Genomic DNA, 26,874 nt, shown 5'->3' with positions numbered 1-26,874 from the left:
AAATCAAAGGAGAGAAAGAAAAAATTGACAAAGTCAAACCCGTCGATACCGAGGACTCCGGTACCGACGACTTCGGTACCAAAGCGCCCTACGGCACCGAGAAGCCCGATATTGAGGCTTTCCCTACAGAAAACGCCTCCAATATCAGCAAGTCTGATACCAACACTCTCGGTACCGAGAGCCTTCTCAATACCGAGACGGGCGACTCCGTCTTCACCGCCGGCCTTGACGCCGCCACGAACAGAGCAAATAATAGCTTCCCCGGTACCGTCCTTCAATATCATCACGATACCGGCCAAGGAGACAAGTTTAAGGGCATCAATCTCGGAAGGAGAAATTAGAGGTTCCTCACTAGATCCGACATTGGTGGAAGAGGGTCCTACCTCTCCTCGATATCGCCAAAGCCAACAACCACCTATCGGTACCGATGGACATCGGTACCGACAAGGACTTGAATCACGACCGAGATTCGATACCGACACACATCAGTACCGAGACTTCGATACCGACACGCATCGGTACCAAGATATGCCACCTCCCAATACCGACGGCCATCGGTACCGTCCAGTATCACCATATGACTACAACCGAGACCGTTCACCGACTTCAATTCATTCTAGTCAGTATTGGCATCCTCCACAGTATCCTCCTTGCTACTACGAGGATTGGAGGCATAGACGGCAGCAAGACTTTTATTATTACCAGGAACATTACGCTCTGTACCCACGTTTCCGGCAACCTCCATCAGAGACAGTTTCCCGCCCTCCACCCGTGGAAGATGCTGCTGCTATGCCACCACGGCCGCAGCCCTCGGTACCGAGGCCTCCACCGCAACGGGTGCAAACTACGGCACCGACAACGTCGGTACCGTTGCAGGCTCTGCAAGCTTTGCCCGCGGCTAGAACGAGAGGAAGTGCATTGGATCAATCAGATTCCTCTCAGGAACCATCACCTCCACCATCATTCCCTTCACCGGATGATTTAGTGGTAGCGACAGATGTAATCTCCCCTTCCGAGGACTTGACCCATTTCACTGATCAAGTGCAAAGAATGGCGAGGTCCTTGGGGATCGAAACTTCTCAGCCAATAGAGAAGTTAAATCACCCTGTTTACGACGACTTATATTGTGAGTCATCTACCCCAGCGGAAATTCCATATTTACCCGTGCTATTATGCACAGCCCAACAGTCGTGGAATATGCCCTCCTCTATGCCACCAACATCGAGGAAGTTAGATAACTTCTACAAAATCCAAGAAAAGACAGCACCGTTCCTTTTCACCCACCCCAAGCCTAATTCAATCATAGTTGAGGCATCCCAAGGACGCACTCAGAGAAAACATAATGCTCCGGTTGACAAGGAAGGTCGGAGACTGGACGGCCTGGGAAGAAGAATTTATTCTTCCACATCTTTGTCACTAAGAGTACACAACTACCAAGCCACCATGGCAAAATATCAGTCCTTTTTATGGGAAAAAATGGCATCTCTTTCTGGATATCTGCCAGACGATCAAAGAGAGCTATCAAATGTTTTTTACACAGAAGCCATGAGGCTGTCACGGCAACAACTTAACACAGCGAGACATGCCACTGACTGTGCTTCAAAAGCAATGGTAGCCTCCATCGCGTTGAGACGACATGCGTGGCTCAGGTCCGCAGGACTATCTCAGGAAGCGCGCACCCGGATAGAGGACCTTTCCTTTGACGGGGAAGGTCTCTTCCACTCTTCCACGGATGAGTCTATGGAGAGCATCCAGAAAGCCAAAAATACGGCTAAGAAAATGGGGATTGGTCAGCAGCAACAACAGCTTCAGAGACCATTCCGCCAGAGACGCTGGCCAAGAACGCAGCAGCAGTTCCAACCAAGGCAGCAGCAATTCCAACTGCAAGACCGTCCCACTTCATACCAACCTCAGGGTCAGTACAGGAGGCAACAGTATCCGGGACGGTTCAAGCAAAACAAAAGCAAGCCTGACCCGAATCAAAGACGGCGTCTTTGACTGTCATACACCAAACAGCCTAACACCTAAGTTTGGTGACATCCTTGCCCCTTTTTTCTGCAATTGGACCACTATTACATCTAACACATGGGTCCTTGACATCATATCTCGGGGCTACAAAATAGAGTTCTCCACCCCCCCTCCCCTCGGAACCGCAAGGTTCTCACCACCTACAGACGCTCTGTTGCAAGAGACTACGTCTCTTTTAGAGAAGGGCGCCATAGAGCGATTACCAACTTGCGCACTAGGAGGCGGCTTCTACTCCCGCTACTTTATGGTTCCGAAACGGGATGGGGGGCTGAGACCTATTTTGGACCTCAGGGAGCTAAACAAGTTCATCAACCCTAAAAAATTCCGGATGAACTCTTTAGCAAGCATCCTACCTTTCCTCTCCCAAGGGGATTGGTTCACGTCTATCGACCTTAAGGATGCATATTTTCATGTTTCTATCTATCCAGATCGTCGCCAATACCTCAGGTTCATAGTAGGGGAAGACGTTTTCCAATTCAAAGTGCTTCCTTTTGAGCTTTCTACTGCCCCCGAGTCTTCACAAAGTGTATGGCACCAGTTTGCGCCTTTCTGAGGACTCGAGGGGTAGAGATCTACCCCTACTTGGACGATTGGCTGATAGTGGCTAATACGGAGCAGGAAGCCACCCGTAATACCCACCTCACCATCAACCTCCTCAACAAATTAGGCCTTTGCATCAACAAAGAAAAATCAAATTTTCAACCAATTCAAAAAATAAAATTCCTTGGAGCAATTCTAGACTCAACCTGCTCCAGGGCTTTCCTTCCAGAGGATAGAGCTAATACGTTAATTAAACTTGCAATTAAGCTCTTCCACTCTAAAATCACCTCTGCCTTCCAGGTGCAAAGGTTATTGGGTTTCATGGCAACGACGGTCAATGTTGTCCCTTGGGCGCGTCTGCACATGAGACCTCTCCAGTTGTGGCTTCTGCAGGAGTACGACAATACATTGGACGCTCATCGAGTGAAATTGTCGCTCCCAGCCAAAATAAAGGACACGCTCCTTTGGTGGACGGATTTGTCCACTATCACACAAGGCTTGGACTTCAAACCCCCAATACCATCACAACATCTAATGACAGACGCATCGCTATTGGGCTGGGGAGCCCACTGCAGGGATCTAACCATCCAGGAGCGCTGGAGCTCCCTCGACAGGAAAAGACACATCAACGTCTTGGAGTTGATGACTATCCAAAAAGCTCTGTATGCCTTTCAGCAGACCTTATCGGGTCACGTAATCCAGATCCATACAGACAATATGGCTGCTGTCTGGCACATAAACAAGCAAGGCGGGACGAGGTCTATGGACCTGATCTCCCTCACTCTGGACATTTGGCATTGGGCAATTGCCCACGACATGACTTTGTCTGCCATTCATATCGCAGGCCAGGACAACATCCTGGCAGATGACCTCAGCCGCACCTTTGTGGATACGCATGAGTGGCGGATGAAAGACACTGTTCTGGACATGATCTTTCAGGCATGTGGCCAGCCTGTAATAGATTTATTCGCGTCACCAGAGAATGCCATCTGCAGCTAATACTGCACGTGGGCGGGCCACGGGGCAGCATCTCTAGGAGACGCCTTCGAGAGGACGTGGACAGGACGGCTCCTGTACCTGTTTCCCCCCATACCACTCCTCTCAAGAGTTATTATAAAGCTGCGCAGCGACAACGCCAACGCCATCTTAGTAGTGCCTTGGTGGCCAAGGCAGCCGTGGTTCACTCCGCTACTCAAACTGTCCTCAGCGGAGTTTATCAGACTGCCTCAATGTCACAACCTCATCTCCAAGGGGAAGGGACTCATCTTCCATCCGGATGTCAAGTCCCTAAACCTAACAGCTTGGAGGATAAGGCAACGTTAGACAACCAACCGCTGCCTACTGACATATGGAACATTATCCTAGCAGCTAGGAAACCAGCTACTAGAAGGTCATACGCAAAAAAATGGACAGCCTTTTCTGCCTTTGCTCTCAGTAGAAACGAGAACCCGTTTTCAGCACCAATAGCAACAGTGCTTTCCTTTCTTTATTCTTTATTTAAAAAAGGACTCAAGTTCTCATCAATAAGAGTTTATCTAGCAGCTATCTCTGCTTCACACCATTGGATTCAGGGCTGTTCGGTCTTCACACACCCTTTGACAAAGCGGTTCATGAAGGGCATGAAGAACACAATCCCACCAGTTCGCTCCTTTATTCCTCAATGGAGCCTCTCGTTGGCGCTCAAGGCACAATCTGCCAAGCCCTTTGAGCCTTTCGCAAGTACAGATTTGCGCTTACTAACTTTCAAGGTGGCATTCCTTGTTGCAGTCACATCTGCTAGGTGTTCATCCGAACTAGCAGCACTTCGCATAGACTCACCATACATGGTGTTTCACGCTGACAAGGTGGTCCTTAGACCGGACCCAGCTTTTCTGCCGAAAGTTGTGTCTTCCTTTCATCTTGGACAGGACATTACGCTCCCAAGTTTCTTTCCTTCGCTGACATCCCCTATTGAGTCTGCTCTACATACCCTGGACATAAGACGGGCCCTTGCCTTTTACCTGTCCAGAACTGCCACCCTCCGGAGATCCCAAAGACTTTTTGTTTGTTACAGGGGCAGGCAAAAGGGACTTCAGGCATCTCCGCAGAAAATATCTGCTTGGGTGGTTCAGACTATTAAGCTAGCCTATGAACTCGCTGGCCTCCCGTTGGAGGGTAAAGTGCGCTCTCACTCCACCAGAGGAGTGGCCACTTCTACAGCTTTTGAAAAGGGGATCGCTTTACCAGACCTCTGCAAAGCGGCTACCTGGTCGACACCTCTGACCTTTGCCAGTCACTACCGCCTGGACATCAGGGTGCGCAGAGACTGTGCCTTTGGGCGTGCTGTCTTATCGGCAATTCTATGAGTACTCATCCATCAACTGACACCACCCTCCTCCGGTAAGTCAGCTTGCTATTCGCCCATATGTGTGATGCACAGAGACCACGAAGAAGAAAGACAGGTTGCTTACCTGTAACTGTAGTTCTTCGAGTGGTCATCTGTGCAGTCACACAACCCTCCCACCGTCCCCACTATGGTGTCATTAAAATTTTTGATAACCTGGTGGTTCTCCTCAGTGAGACTGTCTAGGCGGTTTCAGGAACTGAGGGGATTAGGCGGGAACCCCTGAGCATGCTCAGTGGACGGTGGGGGAGGGGTTCCCGCCTAAAAAGTTTTCAGCTAGTGAAGTTTTCCGAAGCTGGCCCCGCGCAGGCGCAGAGCCCATATGTGTGAATGCACAGATGACCACTCGAAGAACTACAGTTACAGGTAAGCAACCTGTCTTTTCAACAGGCTAGAAATGCAAAAATGGTGTGTGTGGGGGAGGCAAGCATCTTGAACTAGAGAGTAGAACCCAGCCTAAGCCAAAAACAAGTCTTAGATGGTTGGTGAAACAGAACTGAAACTGTAAGATTATTTTTTCATTGAAATTTTACTAAATATGTGTAAGATTGGGGTTATAAAAGTTTGTTGGCATAGCATAGAGAAAGAGGTTTGGGGGGCATAGAATGGGTTTGAATGGGTGTGCAAGTGATGGGGAAATGCTTTAATATTAAGGGGACAAGTAGGCAGACCCACATTGAACACTGTATCAGGGTTAGATGATTTGGTTTGGATAAGGCCTGATAGAAAATGATTAGGAAATATGGTTTGATATTGCTCAATGATGTTACTCATGAAGACTTGCAACTTGGTATTGCTCAAGAGACATGCACTAACTGTAACTAGGAGAAGGGTCCAGGGTGAAGGACAGGTGAGGTTGTGGTTAGAAAAATAAGAGCCAGACAACCACAAGAACAGGGAAGTTGACCTTTCGTTGTCATAAACAACTAATTGAGAAATGGGAGGAGGTTTTCAGGACAGGATGGTCTAAATTATGAGGTGATCCAATGGGTTTAGGAGTTTAGAAGACATCAATAGGAGGAGCTGATTATGTCGAATTGGGCATTTAATTTATTTATTAAATTTGCATACCGCCCCATAGCTGAAGCTCTCTGGGCAGTTTACAAAAAAGGCTGAACACAGAGGGATAAGAGGTGTTCCCTTTCCCTCAGGCAGGGTTTGGCCTTGCCTGGGAGAGATGGGAGTCCCTCCGTGGAGAAGAACTCCTTCACAGAGTCTGTGTTTGTCTGCGTTTGTCTTGTTTTCCAAATCTGCCAGACTTCTGAGTATGTTCTTTTCATTTGCTTTGCTGAATGGAGGTTTGTGTGTCTGTTTGACTTTAACTTTCTTAAATTGTTTTAATAAATGTTTTATTAAATGTCACATACTCCATGTTACTAGTCCTGGTCAACAGTATGGTCACAGCATTCTGAACCAGCTGAAGTTTCTTGATGGTTTTCAAAGACAGGCCCATGTAGAGCGTGTTACAGTAGTCCAAACGAGATGTAACTAAGAGCTGCGCCCTTTCTCCTTTTCCCCCACTGCATTAATGGTGGCTCAGACTGGCTGAGTTTGGACGACACACTAATTAATGGTTGTTCCCATTTTTGTGAACCGCCCAGAGAGCTTCGGCTATTGGGTGGTATAGAAATGAAATGAAATAAATAAATAAATAAATAAATAAAGTCCTTCTACAACTTCATTGGCTGCCAGTCCAGGTCCGGGCCCGATTCAAAGTGCTGGTATTAACATTCAAAGCCCTAAACGGCTTGGGGCCAGGTTATTTGAAGGAACGCCTCCTCCCGTATGTGCCTGCCCGGACCTTAAGATCATCTACAGGGGCCCTTCTCCGTGAGCTCCTGCCAAAGGAAGTGAGGCAGGTGGCTACTAGGAGGAGGGCCTTCTCCGCTGTGGCACCCCGGTTGTGGAACGAGCTCCCCAGAGAGGTCCGCCTGGCGCCTACACTGTACTGCTTTCGTCGCCAGCTGAAGACCTTTTTATTCTCTCAGTATTTTAACACTTAATTTTAACTTAAATTTAAATTTTACTGTTTTAACTCTGTATTTTAATCTTATATCAATTTCTGCTGCGTGGTTTTATCCTGGTTGCGCTTTTTATACTGTATTTCGTAATTGTGCTTTTAACCTGTTGGTTATTTTATTGTGGTTTTAATTTTTGTGAACCGCCCAGAGAGCTTCGGCTATTGGGCGGTATAAAAATGTAATAAATAAATAAATAAATAAATAAATAATTTTTCCCAAGGCTAAGGAAATCGCATGTTTTCTCCCTCCATTCTAATGCCACCAGCCTTTAATGCCCCCATCAGCTGGGGTTGGGAGGAAAACTCGATTTCCCCCTAACCCCCGGAAAGTATACAATTCCCCAGCCACACTAATTGTGTGCCAGGAGAATTGTACACTTTCCAGAGGCCCCAGAAAGTGTGCTTAGTTGAGGACTTGGGAGGCTCACGAGGCCCCCCAAGTGCTCAGCAAGTTTGGATCCTTGGAACGAGGCCGGACAAGCAGGGCTTGGTGAAATCACGGGGCAGCCCCCCAACACGCGCGCGAGTTCTCTATTCCCTGCACCCAGCATGTAAAGCACTTCATAAGTGCTACCAAGAGAAATATCAAACTTTTCTCCTGCTTTACAATGGTGGTATAAAGGTCATCAAGATTGAGAAAGACCCTGGAGGTTGACAATGTCGTGTAAAGGACCTGCAAATGTCTGTGAGTAACCGATCTTGATCACACAATATAAACCCCGAGTGGAGAAGCCTCTAGTATATGCTAATTGACAAAGCAGGAATAACTTTTGTTAAGTATCGCCGTAAAGAAATCGATAAAAGCTTACTGGTGACATTTTCCGGATTAGGTCATGTGCAACCACAAGCAAATCTCGGTCCTTGGCCACTTTTTTGCGGAATTCAGCCACGTCTCCTGGATGAAGCACCTCTAGTTGGTCAGCTGCTTCAATGACCGCTTCAATGCAACTCCGCCAGGAGCACAGCGCTGGAATTCCTGGTGCTACAGCAGCGCTCACGCCCGTGCCAATTACTAACAAGAGTTCCCGGGGCTGCTTCCGAATAAGGCTTTTTAGAAATTTCCTAGAGAGCAGAAGTCAAACAGGCTATTTTAGTCATTTAATTTTGAAGTTATTTAATCGCTTATTAGAACAATAAATTAAAAAACTGTTATTAGTTAACGCCTTCCCCTCCACCTGCCACATAGGAATGGACCTTACAGAGTAAGTGAGAAGCTTTGAACACCTTCCTTAACTGGGTGCCCTCCAAGGATTAGATCCAGGACCTGTCTTCTGTGAACAGGATTCCACTCGAATTTGGTGCCTATGCCCTGACCATCTGTGCAGCATTTTCAGGAGGCTGGAGGGGATACCATGGGAATGAGGGGGTGGAGAAGTTTGCTTCCTCTAGCTGAGTTGCATGTACCTAAATCTGGATCCATCCCCAAATGATTTGGAGTACAGCTCCAACAGCCCCACCCAGCAAAACCAACAGTCAGGGATGTTGGGGATTTTAGTCTAAAGCATCTGGATAGGGTGACCATATGAAAAGGAGGATGGGGCTCCTGTATCTTTAACAGTTGCATAGAAAAGAAAATTTCAGCATGTGTCATTTGTATATATGGAGAACCTGGTGAAATTCCCTCTTCGTCACAACAGTTAAAGCTGCAGGTGCCCTGCCCTCTTTTGTATCTGGTCACTCTAGTATAGCTCCTGCAGCTTTAACTGTGGTGATGAAGAGGGGATTTCACCAGGTTCTCCATATATACCAGCCTTCCTCAACCTGGGGCACTCCAGATGTGTTGGACTGCATCTCCCAGAATGCCCCAGCCAGCTGGCTGGGGCATTCTGGGAGTTGTAGTCCAACACATCTGGAGCGCTCCAGGTTGAGGAAGGCTGGCATATACAAATGACACCAGCTGAAATTCCTTTTTCAGTACAACTGTTAAAGATACAGGAGCCCTGTCCTCCTTTTCATAGGGTCACCCTACATCTGGAGGACACCAGGTTGAGGAAGTCTGCTTTTAATGAACATTGGGAAGGCCCTTTGCTGATCAAGACTGAATGAACATTGTAGAAGCACATTAGCAATGAAGACTGTATTACTGGATACAACAGTGCTATATTAGGTGCTATGGCAAACCATCATTTTAATTCTATTTCTAGCTGCTTGCAGAAAAGCGATTTCACAGAAACACTCAAGCGCTCTAGTGTGGAAGCAACCACTGTGCCTCATCTATCTATAACTTTATTCCTGCAGAACAGTTTTTTAGGCAAAGCGAACAACTACAAAATGGACCTTGGCATCTATAAAATGGCAACAAGAGTGAACTACATGGAGTTGTGGTGAAGATCTAAATGAGAGATACTTTGTACATTTAAGCTGCTATATAAAATCATCTGTGATAATAATCCTCATAAAGTACATTTAAAAGGTTTTTTACCTTGATTTTTGTTCACTTTTTTTGGTCATCCTTTCTGCTGAATCCATTTCTCCCAATCCTGTGAAATAAGATTGCAAGGATTCAGTAGGATTTAATCAGGGATGCCCCGTTAACTAACTGAATTAATAATTTTAAAAACTGGCATTGATAAAAAGTTGTTGGCCCTGATTAACTGGGCTAATCCCACGTTTATACCTCTCAAGCACCAAGCCAACCTCTGTTGGGTCACAGCTATCTCTGCAGCAGGTACCACAGCAAGCTCAGCTAGTATCTGTAAGGTACCATGGAGTGGAGGAGCTTGATTCTGGGGATGAGGAGGTTGAAGGAGGAGAGCCTGAGCCCACGACCGCTACAGCAGGGTGCTCTGGCTTCCAAGGACCCCTGACCGAGCCAGGGGCAGGTACTAGCCAGCAGGAGAATGGGCAGGCAGACATTCCTGCCAGTACAGTGACAGAGGAGGTGGCATAGAATCATAGAATAGTAGAGTTGGAAGAGGCCTACAAGGCCATCGAGTCCAACCCCCTGCTCAATGCAGGAATCCACCCTAAAGGGGGCAGAGGGGGACTTAACTGCACCAGTATTTCAGCAGCGCAGAGCTGAGAAGCAGTCAGTGCGCAGGTCTAGGCGTATTGCAGCTAAACGCCGAGCGATCAGGGATCAGCTGTGAACAATTAGGCTGGTATTTAGGTAGCAGCGTTTGCCAGCATACTTTGTCCAAGTTTATCTGAGCACTCCAACGATAAACCTTGACCCGACGCTCCGAGCCTTGTCTTGCCGTGATCCCTGCCGTGATTCTTTGACCCGGACTGTTTCCTCAAACTCTGCATATGCTTCTGGACTTTCAGACCGCCTTATGGACTATGCCTTGTGTGTAAGCCCACGTCTTGCTGTGATTAGACTTCATGTTTAAATGGATTCTTGCTTTCCCTTTTGCTGTTTTTTTTGTTTAAAACCAAACTATTTTAGAGTGCTTCTGTTTTATGAATGTGTTTGCTGCTGCCAGTAAAAGCTATTTTGTTTTTGATAAACATAATCTTGCTTGGACTTTCTTTGGCTGTTTTCCCAGCTTATTCTGGGCAGACTACCCAGTAGCGAAATCCCAGTAATTGAGCTGGTTTTTCTGGAGTTACACACTCTTATCGCGGACAGTAACGGTGAGATGGCCAAGAAGAACACTCCTAGCGCATCTAAAAAAACCACTACTGCAGCAGCAACATTAAAGAACGAAGCGAGGTCCCGCTTGCTGGGTACTGCACATAACTCTTTGTTGGGTTCCCCTGCTAAGAAGGTGGAGCACTGTGTGACTGCTGTAGTGACCAACTGCTTTTATGCTTCTAAGGCTTTTGTTTGGTTTTATGGTCTGGCACGGCATCTTACTGACGGCTGTTTGGAAAACTTATTTGCTTGCAACTGTTTCTATACTTCATGTCTCCCAGTGACGACCATAGAAAATCCACACATGCCTGTAACTTTTTTTTAACAGAATTGGATAAAATTTGTAGACATAGTAAACCTTTTGGAGGTTATGCAGCCTACCAAATGTCATACAAACAGGTGCAAGAGGTTTGGTGCTAACTCCTTCAAATTGTGATATTTCTAAAAAGAAAAAGAAAAGAGTGTATAACTTTTTTGCTTTTTGACAGAATTAGAGGACACTGTGCCTGTACATGCTAAATCATGGTCTGGCCGCTAACTCTTTTGCAGCGAATGGTTAGTGAGTGTGTTTAAACCATGGTTGTGGAGCCACCATGGTTTGGAATGGTTCACATGACACTCTAAGCCATAATGTTTAGCTCAAAGTACTTAACCACCATGGCTTAGCATGTCATCTGAACAGGGTCATTAGTAAGCAATTGTTGTCACTTCTATGAGAATAAAGTCTGCCCAATTTCAGACAGGTAAATGCAAGGGGTGAGGTTCAAATACAGTCTTTACACTTTTCAAGATTAAAAAAAGGTTTCTTAATCCCCCATCAACGGCAAAAATAAATGAAGCTAAACAGGTATAAGATGCCTTGTGGTATTAAAGAATGGGCTGGAACGGAAAATGAAGGATTTTAGGAAAACGACTTGGGAAATGGAATATAGACTGTGTAGAAGGATAAGAATCAGGAAGGTATGCAAGGTACACATAGGCCATGGCTAGACCTACCAAGTCTAGCACGATGGAGGGGGGAGAATCCCACGATATGGTTATTGCGAGATCTCCCCTTCTGTCTACACGCGGTGTGAAACATCCCAGGAGGAAGAGGACGTTGTGCCCTATCGGGTCCGTAGTTTAGGGGTGCTCTTGGATCCAGAACTGTCACTTGAGGCACAGGTGAACTCAGTGGCAAAGAGCACCTTTTATCAGCTTAGGCTGATATACCAACTATGCCCTTATCTGGACAGATATAGCCTAGCTACAGTTACCCATGCTCTGATAACCTCTCGTCTGGATTACTGCAATGCGTTATATGTGGGGCTGCCTTTGAAAACAGTCCGGAAACTTCAGCTGGTACAAAACAGGGCAGCACAGTTCCTAACAGGGACTGGCTGATGAGACCACATCACGCCAGTCCTTTTACAACTTCATTGGCTGCCAGTCCAGGTCCGGGCCCGATTCAAAGTGACATTCAAAGCCTTAAACGGTTTGGGGCCAGGTTATTTGAAGGAACGCCTCCTCCCATATGTACCTGCCCGGACATTAAGATCATCTACAGGGGCCCTTCTCCGTGAGCCCCTGCCAAAGGAAGTGAGGCAGGTGGCTACTAGGAGGAGGGCCTTCTCCGCTGTGGCACCCCGGTTGTGGAATGAGCTCCCCAGAGAGGTCCGCCTGGCGCCTATGCTGTACTCCTTTCATCGCCAGCTGAAGACCTTTTTATTCTCTCAGTATTTTAACACCTAATTTAACTTAAATCTAAAATTTACTGTTCTAACTCTGTATTTTAATCTTATATCAATTTCTGCTTCGTGGTTTTATCCTGGTTGTGCTTTTTATACTGTATTTTGTATTTGTGTTTTTAACCTGTTGGTTGTTTTATTATGGTTTTAGTTTTTGTGATTGCTTCGGCTATTGGGCAGTATAAAAATGTAATAAATAAATAAATAAATCTTTTTGGTTTTTTTTTTTTTTTAAAAGAGAAGGAGCGCATGAGCAATCAAACGCAAATAGTAATTTTTTAAAAATAATAATTTCCCCGCTCCCCCCCCCACCCTCGACGGTCACAGAGCTCGCGAGGAGCCAGGACAATCTGCTACACCCAGTCACACATTCTCTGGGCTAAAAGGGTAGGGCGATATCCCAGGCCAAGGGAGGGATCATCCCTCCCTCCTCCCGGGATCCCCTGTGCATCATGTGAATGCACAGGGACAATCCCGGGGCAATCCCCGGGATATCGCCCCATCTAGCCATGCCCATAGAGTCTCACACGGAGTCTATCAAACCTCTGAAAAAATGTTCCTACTCAGATAAGACAAAACTAACAAAAGCAGAGGTCACAGTGTAGTAAAGCACTATATAAGACTCAACACCCCTTGCTCAAACTATTGTGATTGGAATGATCTGGTAAAATGTTCCCTGTGATTACAGGTAGACCTGTCAGTCACTCAACTCCTCTTCTTTAGTGAAACAAAACTAGCCATATTTTGGAGACACAGTGCCTGCCTTTCTCTAGCCCTCTGAACCATAGAAAAGCTCACAAAGGTTTGGGAAGGTTCCCATCCAGTTCTAACAACCAGAGGGTTTGCCTTGGGGAGCCACAGAATTTCTCCGAAGAAGCCTGGTTTGCCTTGGGATTCAACCGAATATGAAGCACATCCCTGCTTCTGAGCATAGACCGCTTTTGCAGACTCCATTTGTGTTTGCTACATCTGTCATTACAGAACTTCACATGGAAGAGTCTCTGATAAGCTTCCAAGAAGGAATATTACTTCAATCAGGGAGGACTGACTTAAATCAGTTTCCCATTAATATCACTTCATATATTTCCTGATCAATAGTGCAAATCTGACCACTAAGTCATGTTAATTTAATCCAATTTGAATATTTAAAATCAGATTTTTTTAAAAAATCAATATATGGATGTATTAACCAGATAATACAAACCAACCTAAACAACATGTGCTTATACTGCTCAGTGGAATTTCATTATTATCGGCACTCCTCACATTTATAAATGCATGTTATGTAGGATTACTATTTTTTTTAAGTAGGGCTCCCATGCCTTTAATAGGTTCATGGCAAGAGGAAAATCAGCACTAAATTTTCCTCCACAACTGGTCTGCAAACCAGAAAACAGCTTGTTATACTGGTGTTAAAGGACCACAAGCTCTTCCAGAAAAAAAAGTTGGCAATCATAGTATCATAGGACATCTTATTTGAACCCAAAAGCTTTTGGGCATGCCTTAAATTCCTCATTGGTTTTCTAAGATAAACCGCATTCATCTTTATGAATTCTTCAGCTCCATTCCTAAGCACACACACTTGAAAGAAATTAAAATGAATGGGAACTGATTTACTGAAAATGTAACTGAGGTTGCAAACAGAAACTGTGAAAATTAAGTTACATTGAAATTAATTGGAGTTACGTTGTTGTAAACTGTTTTAAGATAAGAATGCAAATGTGTTTAGGATTGAGAGGCCACTTGAGAATGTTCTGTAGCTGCATCCTTCATTTTACATTTTTTCTAACATGCAAAGTTCACAAATCGATAACAACCTAAAGAAGTCAGTATTTCAACAGTACTGGCATCAGAAAACCCTGCAGATATTTCTTCAGCCTATTACCTATCTCTTAAGAAGGAGCATGTCACAGGAGCTGCCGTTTGACTTGTCAACTAAAAATAGAAGACATTAGTGGTGCTATTTTGACCAATGACAACATGTTATTTGACCTCATGCAAGGCTCTATGGTATTTGAATGCCAACTTGTGACATCACAACTACCCAGACTACAATGATAAGTCAAAGAACAAAAAATACTGGAAATTGCACCTTAAGAACATATAAATATACAAGCAGGAAAACACAGACACCAGCATTTCAAAGAATCATAGAATAGCAGAGTTGGATGGGGCCTTCAAGGCCATTGAGTCCAACCCCCTGCTCAATGCAGGAATCCACCCTAAAGCATCCCTGACAGATGGTTGTCCAGCTGCCTCTTGAAGGCCTGTAGTGTGGGAGAGCCCACCACCTCCCTAGGTAACTGGTTCTATTGTCGTACTGCTCTAACAGTCAGGAACTTTTTCCTGATGTCTAGCTGGAATCTGGCTTCCTTTAACTTGAGCCCGTTATTCCGTGTCCTGCACTCTGGGAGGATTGAGAAGAGATCCTGGCCCTCCTCTGTGTGACAACTTTTTAAGTATTTGAAGAGTGCTATCATGTCTCCCCTCAATCTTCTCTTCTCCAGGCTAAACATGCCCAGTTCTTTCAGTCTCTCTTCATAGGGCCTTGTTTCCAGACCCCTGATCATCCTGGTTGCACCCAGCGGTTGCAACCTTCAGTACCCAGCAGTTTGCAAACCAGCTGAACAAACGGAGTTTAGATTAAGTATGTCTTCACGGATCAAGATCCATCAAAAAAGAATAAGTATATACAAAAAAGAAAAGCCTAACTGACCAACTTTGGAGAGAGAGAGAGAGAGAGAGAGAGAGAGAGAGAGAGTCAGCTGACACACTTTACCCATGCTGATGGGAACCCAGCTCCCCACCCCAGAGAAAGGCAAATGACCATCAAAAGAGGTTTTAAAAAGCACAGCTAGAAGCCTCTTTTCTGCTCCAAGACTTTTCCCCATCTCTGGATGTGCTAAGAAGGCAGTGGAGAGTGATCCAAGTGGATGAACTCTCAACCTCAGTGAGAGCTTGAGGTCGAAAATGAGTCCAAATCCAAGAGCACGGTGAGAATAGATTGTTTTCTTTCTGTCGCCAGCTGAAGACCTTTTTATTTTCTCAGTATTTTAAGACCTAATTTAATTTAAACTTTGCTGTTTTAATCTCATATTTTAACCTATATTAATTTTTGCTGTGTGGTTTTATTCTGGTTGTGCTTTTTATATTGTATTTTGTATTTGTGTTTCAAATTTGTTGGTGGTTTTTATGCCCTTCATGGTTTTAATTTTTGTGAACCGCCCAGAGAGCTTCAGCTATTGGGGGGGGGGGGGGTATAGAAATGAAATAAATAAATAAATAAATAAAATAAATAGAGGGAAAGTAATGGGGTGGTGATGGAGGAAAAGCCCCCAACTCCCCCACACTATACATAAGCTTATAGAATGTGATTTCCTTCACATACTGGAGTTCATCAGACGAGTGTTTTATCACACGTTCACTACTGCCCTCACAGTTTTTTGCGTGTTCTTCAGATGACAACGTCTGCCTCCTGCCTGCCTCCTACTCCTTCTTGTTTTTTTTCTGTCACAAAAGAGACCCTTTTTTAATCCAACTTTTTTTTAGGAAGTGGAATGTGCCCTCGTTTCCTGCTGTGTGCAGGAAAAGCAGCGTGATAAAAACGCCCCCTGAATGGGCCATGTGGTCTTTGTTTACTTCGTCTTTCTTCTCTGGGAAGAGAAAGGAAGTATTGTTGGACAGGAGCACGGGCGGAGAAGCAACAGTAGGGAACCGTGGTCCCCCCCCCCGCCCCAAAGCCTCATCTGATGACGGTCACTGTTTCACGCTACTGCCTCCTCCCTCTCTGGATCTACACCAAGCAGGATATAACACTTTGAAAGTGGTTTGAAAACAGTATATGGAGTGTGTCCTGGGCTCCAACAATTGTCAATACTGTTATAAACTGTTATAAAGCAGTAGTGTAGATCCTGCCGTAAAGAAATGTCACAGTCTAGTTTGTCACAGTCTAGCTCCTTCCTATCTTTCTTCTCTCATCTCATATTGTCGCTTCGCTGATCGAATGCCATGTTTCTTACCCCCCCCCTCCCCCAAGGGTCTCTACTTCTCTTTCTCGGCTTCGTCCATTTTCTCTCTCTGTCCCTTATGCCTGGAATTACCTTCCAGAGCATTTGCGGAACCCAACTTCAATTACTGTTTTTAAAGCTCAATTGAAAACTTTTCTTTTTTCCCTACAGCTTTTTAGAACTTGACTCTGTTCTTACTTTTGCACTGTTAGTTTTATTGTCCCCTGAGCCTATTTGGTGCGTTCTCTTCCCTCTCTTACTGTTTTATTATGATTTTTATTAGAATGTAAGCCTATGTGGCAGGGTGCTGCTGTTTTATTCTTTCACTATGTACAGCACCATGCACTTTGATGGTGCTATAACTGCTTTTACTGCTTTTAAATTATATATTGTTTTAACTTGGTCATGGTTTAATTTGTTTTTAACTGTGTGTATTTATTGTTTTGTACTGAGATCTTAATGATATAGGGTGGGATATAAATGTTTTAAGTAAATAAATTATATATAATAATAATAATAATAATAATAATAATAAGTATGTGGAACCGTTTCCCCTTTTGTATGGCTGCACTGCCACCGCCTTGAAGAGCAGTGTGGCAAGCCAAAATCCAACAGGTCCCCTGCCGGAGGAAAGCCTTCATCTGTTGGATTTCTGTCTAGCAATTACTGAAGGAACAGAAGCCTCCTCAGAAAAAAAGAAGGCCAACCTAACTACCACACTTCAGCATGACAGGGGCGAGTTAATTCTACTTAGCCGTTCACTGTGCGGGGGTTCATCTTTTAAAAACGTGGTTAAAGTACACCATCACACCACCACAAAGTTAAGGGTTCAGGATGCCCTCATTCCAAAAACGTATGGAGGGCTTTTTTCCACACTGGAACAGGGATCTTTCTGCAATTTTGAAGGGGTGGGAGGGAATGTTTTCCCAAGGAAGGGACAACCCTTACAAAAAAACGAGCGATGGGACTTTCCAGGACCATGAGCAACCAAGGAATAGAATTTCTTGCTTCACAAACAAACAAACAAAAGAGTGGAGGGGAGAAATTTTCCATAATAGACATCCTCAAAACAAATCAAGTCCATGTAGGTTGCATTAACTGACTTAGAAATGATTATAGTTTCTCTGCACCCCGCTGAAGAGCCCCCTCCCCCCGACACCCAATTCCGGAGACCCATCTGGCCAAGAGCTCCCACCCGCCGCCCTTGGCGTTTCACAGCCGGCGGCTCCTTTGGCCGCGATGACAAAACAACCACCTTGAAGACCGCCAGATATAACGACCGCTTCGGCCTTCCGTGGGGGGCGAGATTTCTTCCCGCCGCCCCGGGCTTAAGGCCACCAGCCTGCACCCCACCCCCACCCCCACCCCGGTTCTCCCTCCGTCTCCTCCTCCTCTCCTCCTCCTCCTCCTCCGCCCCTTACCTCGGCCCGGCTGCGCTTCGCTTGGCGGCGTCGCCCCCGCGATTGCCGGCTTCAGCTGCAAGGAAGGAGCAAAGGGCGAGCGCCACGGACTCCGCCTTCATCTCCCGCCTTCTTTGGATCGGCTGAATGAGAAAGAAAGAAAGAAAGAGAGAAAGAAAGAGACAGACAGACAGACAGACAAAAAGAAAGAAAGAAAGAAAGAAAGAAAGAAAGAAAGAAAGAAAGAAAGAAAGAAAGAAAGACAAAAGGAAAGTTAGACAGAAAGAAAGACAGAAAGACAAAAAAAAAGACAGACGAACAGACAAAAAGACAGACAGATAGAAAGACAGACAAACAAAAAGACAGACAAACAGAAAGACAGACAGACAGACAGACAGACAGACAAAAGGAAAGTTAGACAGAAAGAAAGACAGAAAGATAAAAAGAAAAAGACAGACGAACAGACAAAAAGACAGATAGACAGATAGAAAGACAGACAAACAAAAAGACAGACAGACAGAAAGACAGACAGACAGGCCGATCTACACCAAGCAGGCTATAACACTTTAAAAACGATATGAAAACGGTATTTGTAATGTGTCCTGGGCCTGAACAGTTGTCATAACCATTATAAACCGTTATAAGCGGTAGTGTAGATCCCACCAATTTTTCTATAGAAGTCTATAAATCAATTTATACGTGGAAAGTTTGTTACAACCGGAGATGAGAGACGAGGAAGACCCTGAAAAGAAACTTAGGAACACTCCCCCCCCAAATGATAATATTATAATGATTTTTTTTACATTACTTTAAATGATATTCAAGTTATACTAGGAAGATTCTGACAGCAACTTGGAAGAAAAGACAAGAAACAGCAAGATAATTATGATCATCAATTGGCATATGATCAAGTATTGCTATAACTTGATTTTTAAATACTTTTATTCTGTATTTTGATTCTTTTTCTCTTGTTATTGTTTACTGCTCAGGGATCATGCTATAGAGCAGTCTATGCATTTTGTAAGTAAATAAGTAAATAATTTGTAAGTAAATAACCACCCAGAGAGCTCTGGCTATTGGGCAGTATAGAAATGTAATAAATAAATAAATAAATAAATTTTAAACATATTTTCCACAAGTTAGAATATTTTGACACTAATATGTATTGATTATAGTGGAAAGTTTGAGATGGTAGTTTTACCTTCATACATATATTCCCTGGAATGTTATACTGTGCCTTTCGCAGTGTGATCTTAAGGATGCAATCCTACACATATTTAAACAGAAAAAAAGTCCTACAACTCCCAGCATTCTCTAGCCAGCTTGGGTGGCTGGGGGATACTGGGAATCGTAGGACTTTTTTGTGTCTAAACATGCATAAGATTGGTAGATGCTGTTGTGTTTCTCAGGAAACTCCTGCTTTCGATAGGAGACAAATGACAAGGCCTGCTAGGTAATCCACAAAGCTTTTATTAAGCAGTAAACATCTCTTCCCACATGAAGAGAGTCTAGCCTCTTGGAAACTTCCCCCTAAGCAAAACTATGCAAACTAAGTGAGGCAATTGCCCTATCAGGAGAACAGAAAGCTTTTTCTCAAAGCCCTTACTTCAGAGAGCCTGGTGCGGAGGCAGGTTCTGGCTCAATCCTAGTCAGACCGACTTTCTCACGCCTTCCTTTCGCTCCGTGCGTTTCAGCCTGCGGCACACCCTAGCATCAGCCAGCCTGTCAGGGCACTCTCCTCCAGAAGAAAGGTCACTTCTCACTGAGTGTGTAGGATTTGCCCTTGAGGAGATAAGCTCTGGAGAGGGTTCACTTCCAGCTGGTGAAGAGCCCGTGAGAGCTTTCTCCCCCACTGGTACAGGCTGGCCTGTGTCTGGGGTCGACGCCTCTACTTCAGAGTCTGATTCTGATTGATCACCTGAAACACCTTCTCCCAAAACAGGAGGAGCAGGGCTAGACAGGACAGATGCCACCATCCTACTTCCCATTCCCAGGGCTGGGCAATGTGTGGCCCTGCAGATGTTGTTGGATTGCATCTCTCATCAGCCCAGCATGGCCAATGGTGAGTCACGATGAGAGTTGCAGCCCAAGAGCATCTGCAGGGCCCCACACATTCCACATCCTTGCTCTCTAACCTGATCAAAAGCTGAGTCATAAAACTGCCAGACTAGAGCACAACCAATTTGAACAATTGGAGATAGTACGGATAGTGATAATCGCATTATTAGAAGTAGCCATTCACAAAACAGTTGCTGCTGATAACACAAACTTCCTGGCCCTAGATAAGCCAATTAACACATGTAGGGTGATTAAAAGTCCTTTATCAGTGGCCAGATTGATAGCTGGAACAGGGAGGTTTGAGCATATAACACCGATTCTGGCCTGCTTGCACTGGCTGCCTATACATTTCCGAGCCCAATTCAAGGTGCTGGTTTTAACCTATAAAGCCCTACATGGCTTGGAACCGCAGTACCTGATGGAACGCCTCTCCCGACATGAACCTAACCGTACACTGCGCTCAACATCTAAGGTCCTCCTCTGAGTGCCTACTCTGAGGGAAGCTCGGAGGATGGCAACAAGGGAGAGGGCCTTTTCGGTGGTGGCCCCCCGACTGTGGAATGATCTGCCCGATGAGGCTCTCCTGGCACCAACATTGTTATCTTTTCGGTGCCAGGTCAAGACTTTTCTCTTCTCCCAGGCATTTTAACAGCATTTAACAACGTTAAGTTTGTTTTTAATGGACCCCAGAATTGTTGTTTGTAAATGGATAGTGTTGTTTTTAATGTTTACCATTTTTAACTCTTGTAAACCACCCAAAGAGCTTCGGCTGTGGGGCGGTATATAAATGTAATAAATAAATAAATGAATAAATTATCGTGACTCAGGCCTCTGGCAATAGAATTAAATCTGTCGATGAATTCTAATTCAACAGTGTTTTGTTCTAATCTCCCTTTTGAAGATTCTTTGCATAACGGGCACTTTAAAGTCTGTGATACCAGTGACCGCTGTTACTTCCTGAAAAGGAGCACTGGAATAATCTGGGAAAGTGGTAGAAATGGCAGCTCTAGAGCTGAACCTATTTCCTCTGTCTTTCTTACCTCCAACACAGGGCTGGTGCCAGATTATTTTGCACCCTAGGCAGTTGAGCTGCTTTCGTTCACTCCCACCCCAGCGTACCTAGGCACAGGGTGCCATCTCGCCTGCCCAGCCGAAGTGAAGCCAGGACGTTGGGGTGGGGTGGGCGGCTTCAGAACGGCACGCCCAGACGGAAGCCACTCTGGGAGAGCGACTTCCAGGCATGCTGTTCCAAAGCTCCCCCCCCCCCCGTGTTCTGGCTTCGCTTCGGCTGGGCGCCCACCCAACCGAAGCGAAGCCAGGATGCTAGAGTGGGGGGGGGTAGGCGTGGCTTCGCTTCGGCTGGGTGGCGCCCAGCTGAAGCAAAGCCAGGATGCTGGGGCAGGTGGGCGGCTTTGGAACGGCGTACCCAGATGCCGACCTCTCAGAGCTGCTGTGGGAGAACTGCTTCCAGGTGCAGTTCGGCGCCCCCCTTACCTTGGCACTCTAGGTGGCCGCCTGAGTGGCCTCTATGGTAGCACCGGCCCTGCTCCAACATCTTATAGTCTGAAGTGCTCAGCACAAAATAAGTAAAAGTGCTTTTGTGTGATGCTTAGTACAAAACAAGTACAAAACTATCACTGCTTTATTCTGCTACTCTCATTATTTGCTTATATTTCAGGTTTAACAGTTGCTCTAGGTGGTGCTATCTGCCTGTTTTCTCTTTGTCTTACAGCCTACCTACAGTAATAAGAACACACACACAGTCACACAAGGAACCCAGTCTTTTAATCTTGACCAAACCAAATGTTCACGGTTGTTCTTGCAGCACTTATATTGTCTATATTTCAAATACTTGACATGTTTTTAAACTCCTTTCCCTCAGCACCACAACCCTAATCTGACTAAGGTGATGGGGGAGGGGAGTTTTAATCTCTCCCCTGTACTTTTTTCCTGACTGAAATCACACACCACCCCAAGCTACTATTTGCCTTAAGGGAGAAATATAATGTACATATAGCAGCTTTGGGAAGGAGTTTTTAATAAGGGAAATTGCATGGGGGAGGAGGAATTAAGAAGCCCTCCTCCATCTTCATGGTCTTCCCCATCTTCAGCAGTTACTCTTTTGTTTTAAAAACATGGGAAATCACCAACATCACGTCTAGTTTGGCCCTAAGCCACAGAGACGCCTTGTGAATCGAGCTGTAGTGAACAATATCAGGGCATGAGGTAATCATAGAATCATAGAATCATAGAATAGCAGAGTTGGAAGGGGCCTACAAGGCCATCGAGTCCAACCCCCTGCTCAATGCAGGAATCCACCCTAAAGCATCCCTGACAGATGGTTGTCCAGCTGCCTCTTGAATGCCTCTAGTGTGGGAGAGCCCACAACCTCCCTAGGTAACTGATTCCACCGTCGCACTGCTCTAACAGTCAGGAAGTTTTTCCTGATGTCCAGCTGGAATCTGGCTTCCTTTAACTTGAGCCCGTTATTCTGTGTCCTGCACTCTGGGAGGATCGAGAAGAGATCCTGGGCCTCCTCTGTGTGACAACCTTTTAAGTATTTGAAGAGTGCTATCATGTCTCCCCTCAATCTTCTCTTCTCCAGGCTAAGCATGCCCAGTTCTTTCAGTCTCTCTTCATAGGGCTTTGTTTCCAGACCTGTGATCATCCTGGTTGCCCTCTTCTGAACACACTCCAGCTTGTCTGCATCCTTCTTGAATTGTGGAGCCCAGAACTGGACACAATACTCTAGATGAGGCCTAACCAGGGCCGAATAGAGAGGAACCAGTACCTCACGTGATTTGGAAGCTATAGTTCTATTAATGCAGCCCAAAATAGCATTTGCCTTTCTTGCAACCATATTGCACTGTTGGGTCATATTCAGTTTGCGATCTACAACTATTCCAAGATCTTTCTCGTTTGTAGTATTGCTGAGCCAAGTGTCCCCCATCTTGTAACTGTGCATTTGGTTTCTATTCCCTAAATGTAGAACTTGGCATTTATCCCTATTAAATTTCATTCTGTTGTTTTCAGCCCAGCACTCCAGCCTATCAAGATCACTTTGAAGTTTGTTTCTGTCTTCCAGGGTATTGGCTATCCCACCCAATTTTGTGTCATGTAATAAGAGTTCAAGTTCATTCTGTTTGTTTCCCATGCTCTGGGCATTAGTATATAGACATCGAAGACCATGTTTTTTATAGTCTGGCTTTGTTCCTACATTGTTGCAGACACTATTTTGGGACACTATTGGAGCTGTTCTCTGTACTGTGGTGCATTGGCCTTCATCCATTGTTGCCTCGAAATTTACGTCTCAGGCCCCCGTAAGATTCAGTTTAAAGCCCTCCTGATCAAGTTCTTCATGCTGTGGCCAAACTCATTTTTTCCAGCCCTTGTGAGGTGCAACCCATCCCTTGCCAGCACTCCATGTTCCAAGTAGCGTAGCCCGTGGTCCCGGAATCCAAAATTCTCACGATGGCACCACCTTCGAAGCCAGACTTTCATCCAGAGTATTTTTCTTTCCCTTTCTAATCCTCTTCCAAGAACCGGGAGGATGGATGAGAAAACTACCTGGGCCCCAAAGTTCTTCAGTTTCTTTCCCAGAGCTTCAAAGTCTGAAATGATTTCTTCGTAGCTCTGCTTGGCGACATCATTTGTTCCCACATGGATGGGAAGAAAGGGATATGTGTCCGTGGGCTTTATGAGCTTCGGTAACCCTTCAGTCACATCTCTAATCTGTGCTCCAGGGAGACAGCACATCTGGCGAGTCCATGGGTCTTCACGACATACTTGGGTTTCAATCCCACGCAGCAGGGAGTCTCCCACAACGACTACTCTTCTCTTCTTCTTGGTTGACCTACCTTCTGCCTCTTGGTCACTGTTGCATGGTGTCTCCTGTACTTCTTCCTCTGCAAACTGTCCTTCAGTCTCATTCTCCAGAAGCTAAAAGCGGTTGCTTAACTCTAATGGTTCCACCGGTGCAGAATGCCTTCTAATTCTTCTGCTCCTAACTGTCACTCTTTTCCAGGGAGTTTCCTCTTCATTGGCTTTCCTCCCCTCAGCATACTCCACTTCTGCTTCAGCTGGCTGTTCTTCTTCAATCTCATGTGCTTCTTGTTGCTGTTGCAGTTCCACCGTTCAGTCTAAGAACTCCTCGACTTCTCTTATTCCTTGGAGGGTGGACACTCGCCGCTCAAGTCCTCTCACTTTTTCTTCCAAAAGTGCCACCAGCTTGCACTTGTTGCAGGTATACGCCATGTTGAGCTCAGGCAGAAACACGAACATTGCACACCCTTTGCAGGTCACCACCTCTAGGGACTCCTTTCCGTCCATATTGTCGATTTCTGCTTTGGTTTTTTTTCCTTTTTGATTATAGTAGAATTGCCTTTGCTTTGTTGTGTCCTCTCTGAAGGTACACAACTATATGAGTATGTCTTAAGGGAAAGTAAGATCTTTTGGTTGTTGTTTTTTGGGTGGTGGTGGTGGTTTTGTGGGTTTTTTTTCTCTTTATGTTTTTCTTTGTTTTTCCCACCTCATATATATATATATATATATATATATATATATATATATATAATTTTTTTTAGAGGCCTCCCCCTTAACCTCCCCTGCCAAACTCCCCCTGTCAAACTCCTGTTTGCTCTTCCTGTTCGCTCGCTCCCTGTGAATCTGGCTTACTTTATAGCTCCTACTTGAGCTGGGCCAGCTGCTCTTCCCTGCTTCTGCTCAGCTCCAAGTCAGGAACCAGAATGAGGTCACTGAAAGGCCAACAACAATCAACAGCAATCAGGCACTGATTGCTGAGCCCAACTGACAATCAGGCCACTCCCCCTTCAGCTCCTGCAGCAACTATCCACACCGACCCTCTTCACTCAGCACTCAGGAGCACATGGCAAGCACACGGCCTCTTTGAATTGGCAGCCTCCTGGGTTTCCTTGAGGCTTCTCTTCTTCCCCTTTCCTTGGTCTCCTGTTCCCCTACACTTCCCCTGTCAAACTCCTGTTCGCTCGTTCCCTGTTCGCTTGCTCCCTGGGAATCTGGCTTACTTTTATAGCTCCTACTTGAGCTGGGCCAGCTGCTCTTCCCTGCTTCTGCTCAGCTCCAAGTCAGGAACCAGTAATATTAAGGGCAACATGTTCTTATTGTCTTGGGTGGAATTTAAGGGAAGTAGAGAACTGTGGAATATCATCACTTGATTTTTCTGAACATTGTCCTATATACTTTTGGGAGAGGTGCAGCTTTATGCATTCTTATATGAAATATGGGTAAACAATATCTAAGATGCACCCTCCTACATACCCGTTTAAGAAGTGCCTAATGCCGTTAAAATGGCAATGAAAAGTTTGAGGGGGGCCCAAATGGTGGGGAGCAGGACAGAAGGGGCTTGAATTAGCTGTTACCTTAATTGCCCTCACTACACTTACCCAGAAGGGTAACTAAATCCTGCAGTGTTTTTGTTAGGCTGCAACAGGTTTAAGTCGAAAATACATGTTTAATCAGCTTGCATGCAGAACAATTATTGAAATTATGTCTGCAGTAGAAATGGAAAGAGAAAAAGAATGTAAAGATGATAAACTTTTCAGGGTTTTTTATTCAGACATTGTGATGACATAATTATTTTTAGTTCCTCTCTCTAAATGTATGGCATTAGGTTCTATGCATAGAGTTCTTCCCAGTTCCTGCACTTAGGTCTTAGCTAGACCTAAGGTTTATCCTGGGATCGTCCGGGGTTATTCCTGTTCATGTAAATAACACACAGGATATCCCGGGAGCAGGCAGGGATGACCCCGGGATAAACCTTAGGTCTAGCTAAGGCTTTAGAGAGTGTGATGTGTAATGTCATGTCCGTTACACTTGGATCCATTTTCTTCTAAAGTGACTTCATGGCGCAATGCAGATCTTAAAAAATGGTAAAAAAAATATGTTTTTGAGGGGGACATGGACAGAGAAGGTGATTTTTTTTTCACTTCGGATCAACTGATGGGTCCCAGTGATGAGCTTTTTGTCATTTTCTATCAGGGTGGATTTGATTTAAATCAATTTAAATTTAATCATGTGACCCCCCCCCCCCAAACTGCACTCTATTCATTGATTTTTTTTTAAACTTAGCACTTAAGAGGTAAGGGATTGATTCTGCGTACATAGATTTGCAAAGGAACAATGGGATTGTGACAAAAATTCAGTTTTGAGAACTGTAAAACCAAGCACCTGTGATAATATCCTCTAGATAGAAAAATTGCCCAATTATCTTACAGAAACCTCTGGAAGAGGATGACATTGTGAATGGATTAATGGAATTCATTTACCAAAAAATTTAAACATTGCATGATTATACAATATACAGCCTCATGCTACATAATTAAAAACTAATCCTTATTTCATGATGAATAACCTTTGGACTATAATGTATCTTGAATAGAAAACTATCTTTAGATAGATTTTTCCTCAAAAAGCATTTTATAAAAAAAAAATCCGATTTAAATTAAAAAAAAATCATTGATTTTTATCCACCCTGTTTTCTATCCTGCGTGCCAAATATGACTTGCCAGCTATGGTTAAATGGCAATACTTGCAATTGCAGCATTTGTTAGGATATAGATTTGGCCCAGCTGGTTTTGTACCATCAGAGTCTGCCATTATTGGAAGCATTTATTGAGGCTGATCAGGCAAAGCGACTCATGATAAATGTTTATATACGTACTTGTTATTGTGGCAGGAATGAAACAGGAAACTGGATTGCCCAATTCTGCATAATCTGCCCACCTATCCAGTAGACCTGTCATGTGCCTGGGGCTTAGGCTGCATCTTATTCAGCAAAAAGTATTGTTTCACATCTCTTTAATAAGGTATTGTCTCATTCAGCTAATTGCTGATGGTGCACTGAAGTTAATGCTCTTTATAAACATATGTTTCGGCAATGTCCAGTAGATGCTTCTTTTTTGGAGGAGGTTATTGTATGGATAAGTTTTGTACTGGAACAGTCTTTAATATTCACTGGTACACACTTTTTAAATCATTTACCTGCTTCATGGAAATTAACCAGTGGCCAGCATAAATGGATTCTCTGCACCCTCCTAACAAATAGTATAACACTGGAAAGATAAACACTCGCCTCCTTTAATGCAATGGTTTGGGGAC

General features: G+C 44.8%; 2 protein-coding genes across 4 annotated transcripts in view; one reads left to right on the top strand and one right to left on the bottom strand.

The window, feature by feature from the left end:
• Positions 1-17,746, bottom strand: part of FAM118A (family with sequence similarity 118 member A) — a 31,343-nt gene extending 13,597 nt beyond the window's left edge. Inside the window, exons 1-4 of one of the 3 annotated variants that reach the window (XM_063134368.1) lie at positions 17,704-17,743; positions 10,930-10,989; positions 9,394-9,451; positions 7,781-8,033 (exon numbers count right to left, since the gene is read on the bottom strand). In XM_063134368.1, the coding sequence (XP_062990438.1) occupies positions 7,781-8,033; positions 9,394-9,451; positions 10,930-10,939 (321 nt within the window). In that variant the 5' untranslated portion in view covers positions 10,940-10,989; positions 17,704-17,743. Of the gene's footprint in view, positions 1-7,780; positions 8,034-9,393; positions 9,452-9,608; positions 9,660-10,929; positions 10,990-17,703 lie in introns of those variants that run through there. The other 2 variants (XM_063134369.1, XM_063134370.1) reach the window with 2 other exon arrangements.
• KIAA0930 (KIAA0930 ortholog) overlaps positions 1-26,874 on the top strand; it is a 451,608-nt gene that overhangs the window by 163,890 nt on the left and 260,844 nt on the right. The gene's annotated exons all lie outside the window — the stretch shown is intronic.

This window comes from Elgaria multicarinata, chromosome 9 (genome assembly GCF_023053635.1).
Source record: "Elgaria multicarinata webbii isolate HBS135686 ecotype San Diego chromosome 9, rElgMul1.1.pri, whole genome shotgun sequence".
NCBI lineage: Eukaryota > Metazoa > Chordata > Lepidosauria > Squamata > Anguidae > Elgaria > Elgaria multicarinata.
This window is presented reverse-complemented; position numbering and strand designations above follow the sequence as displayed.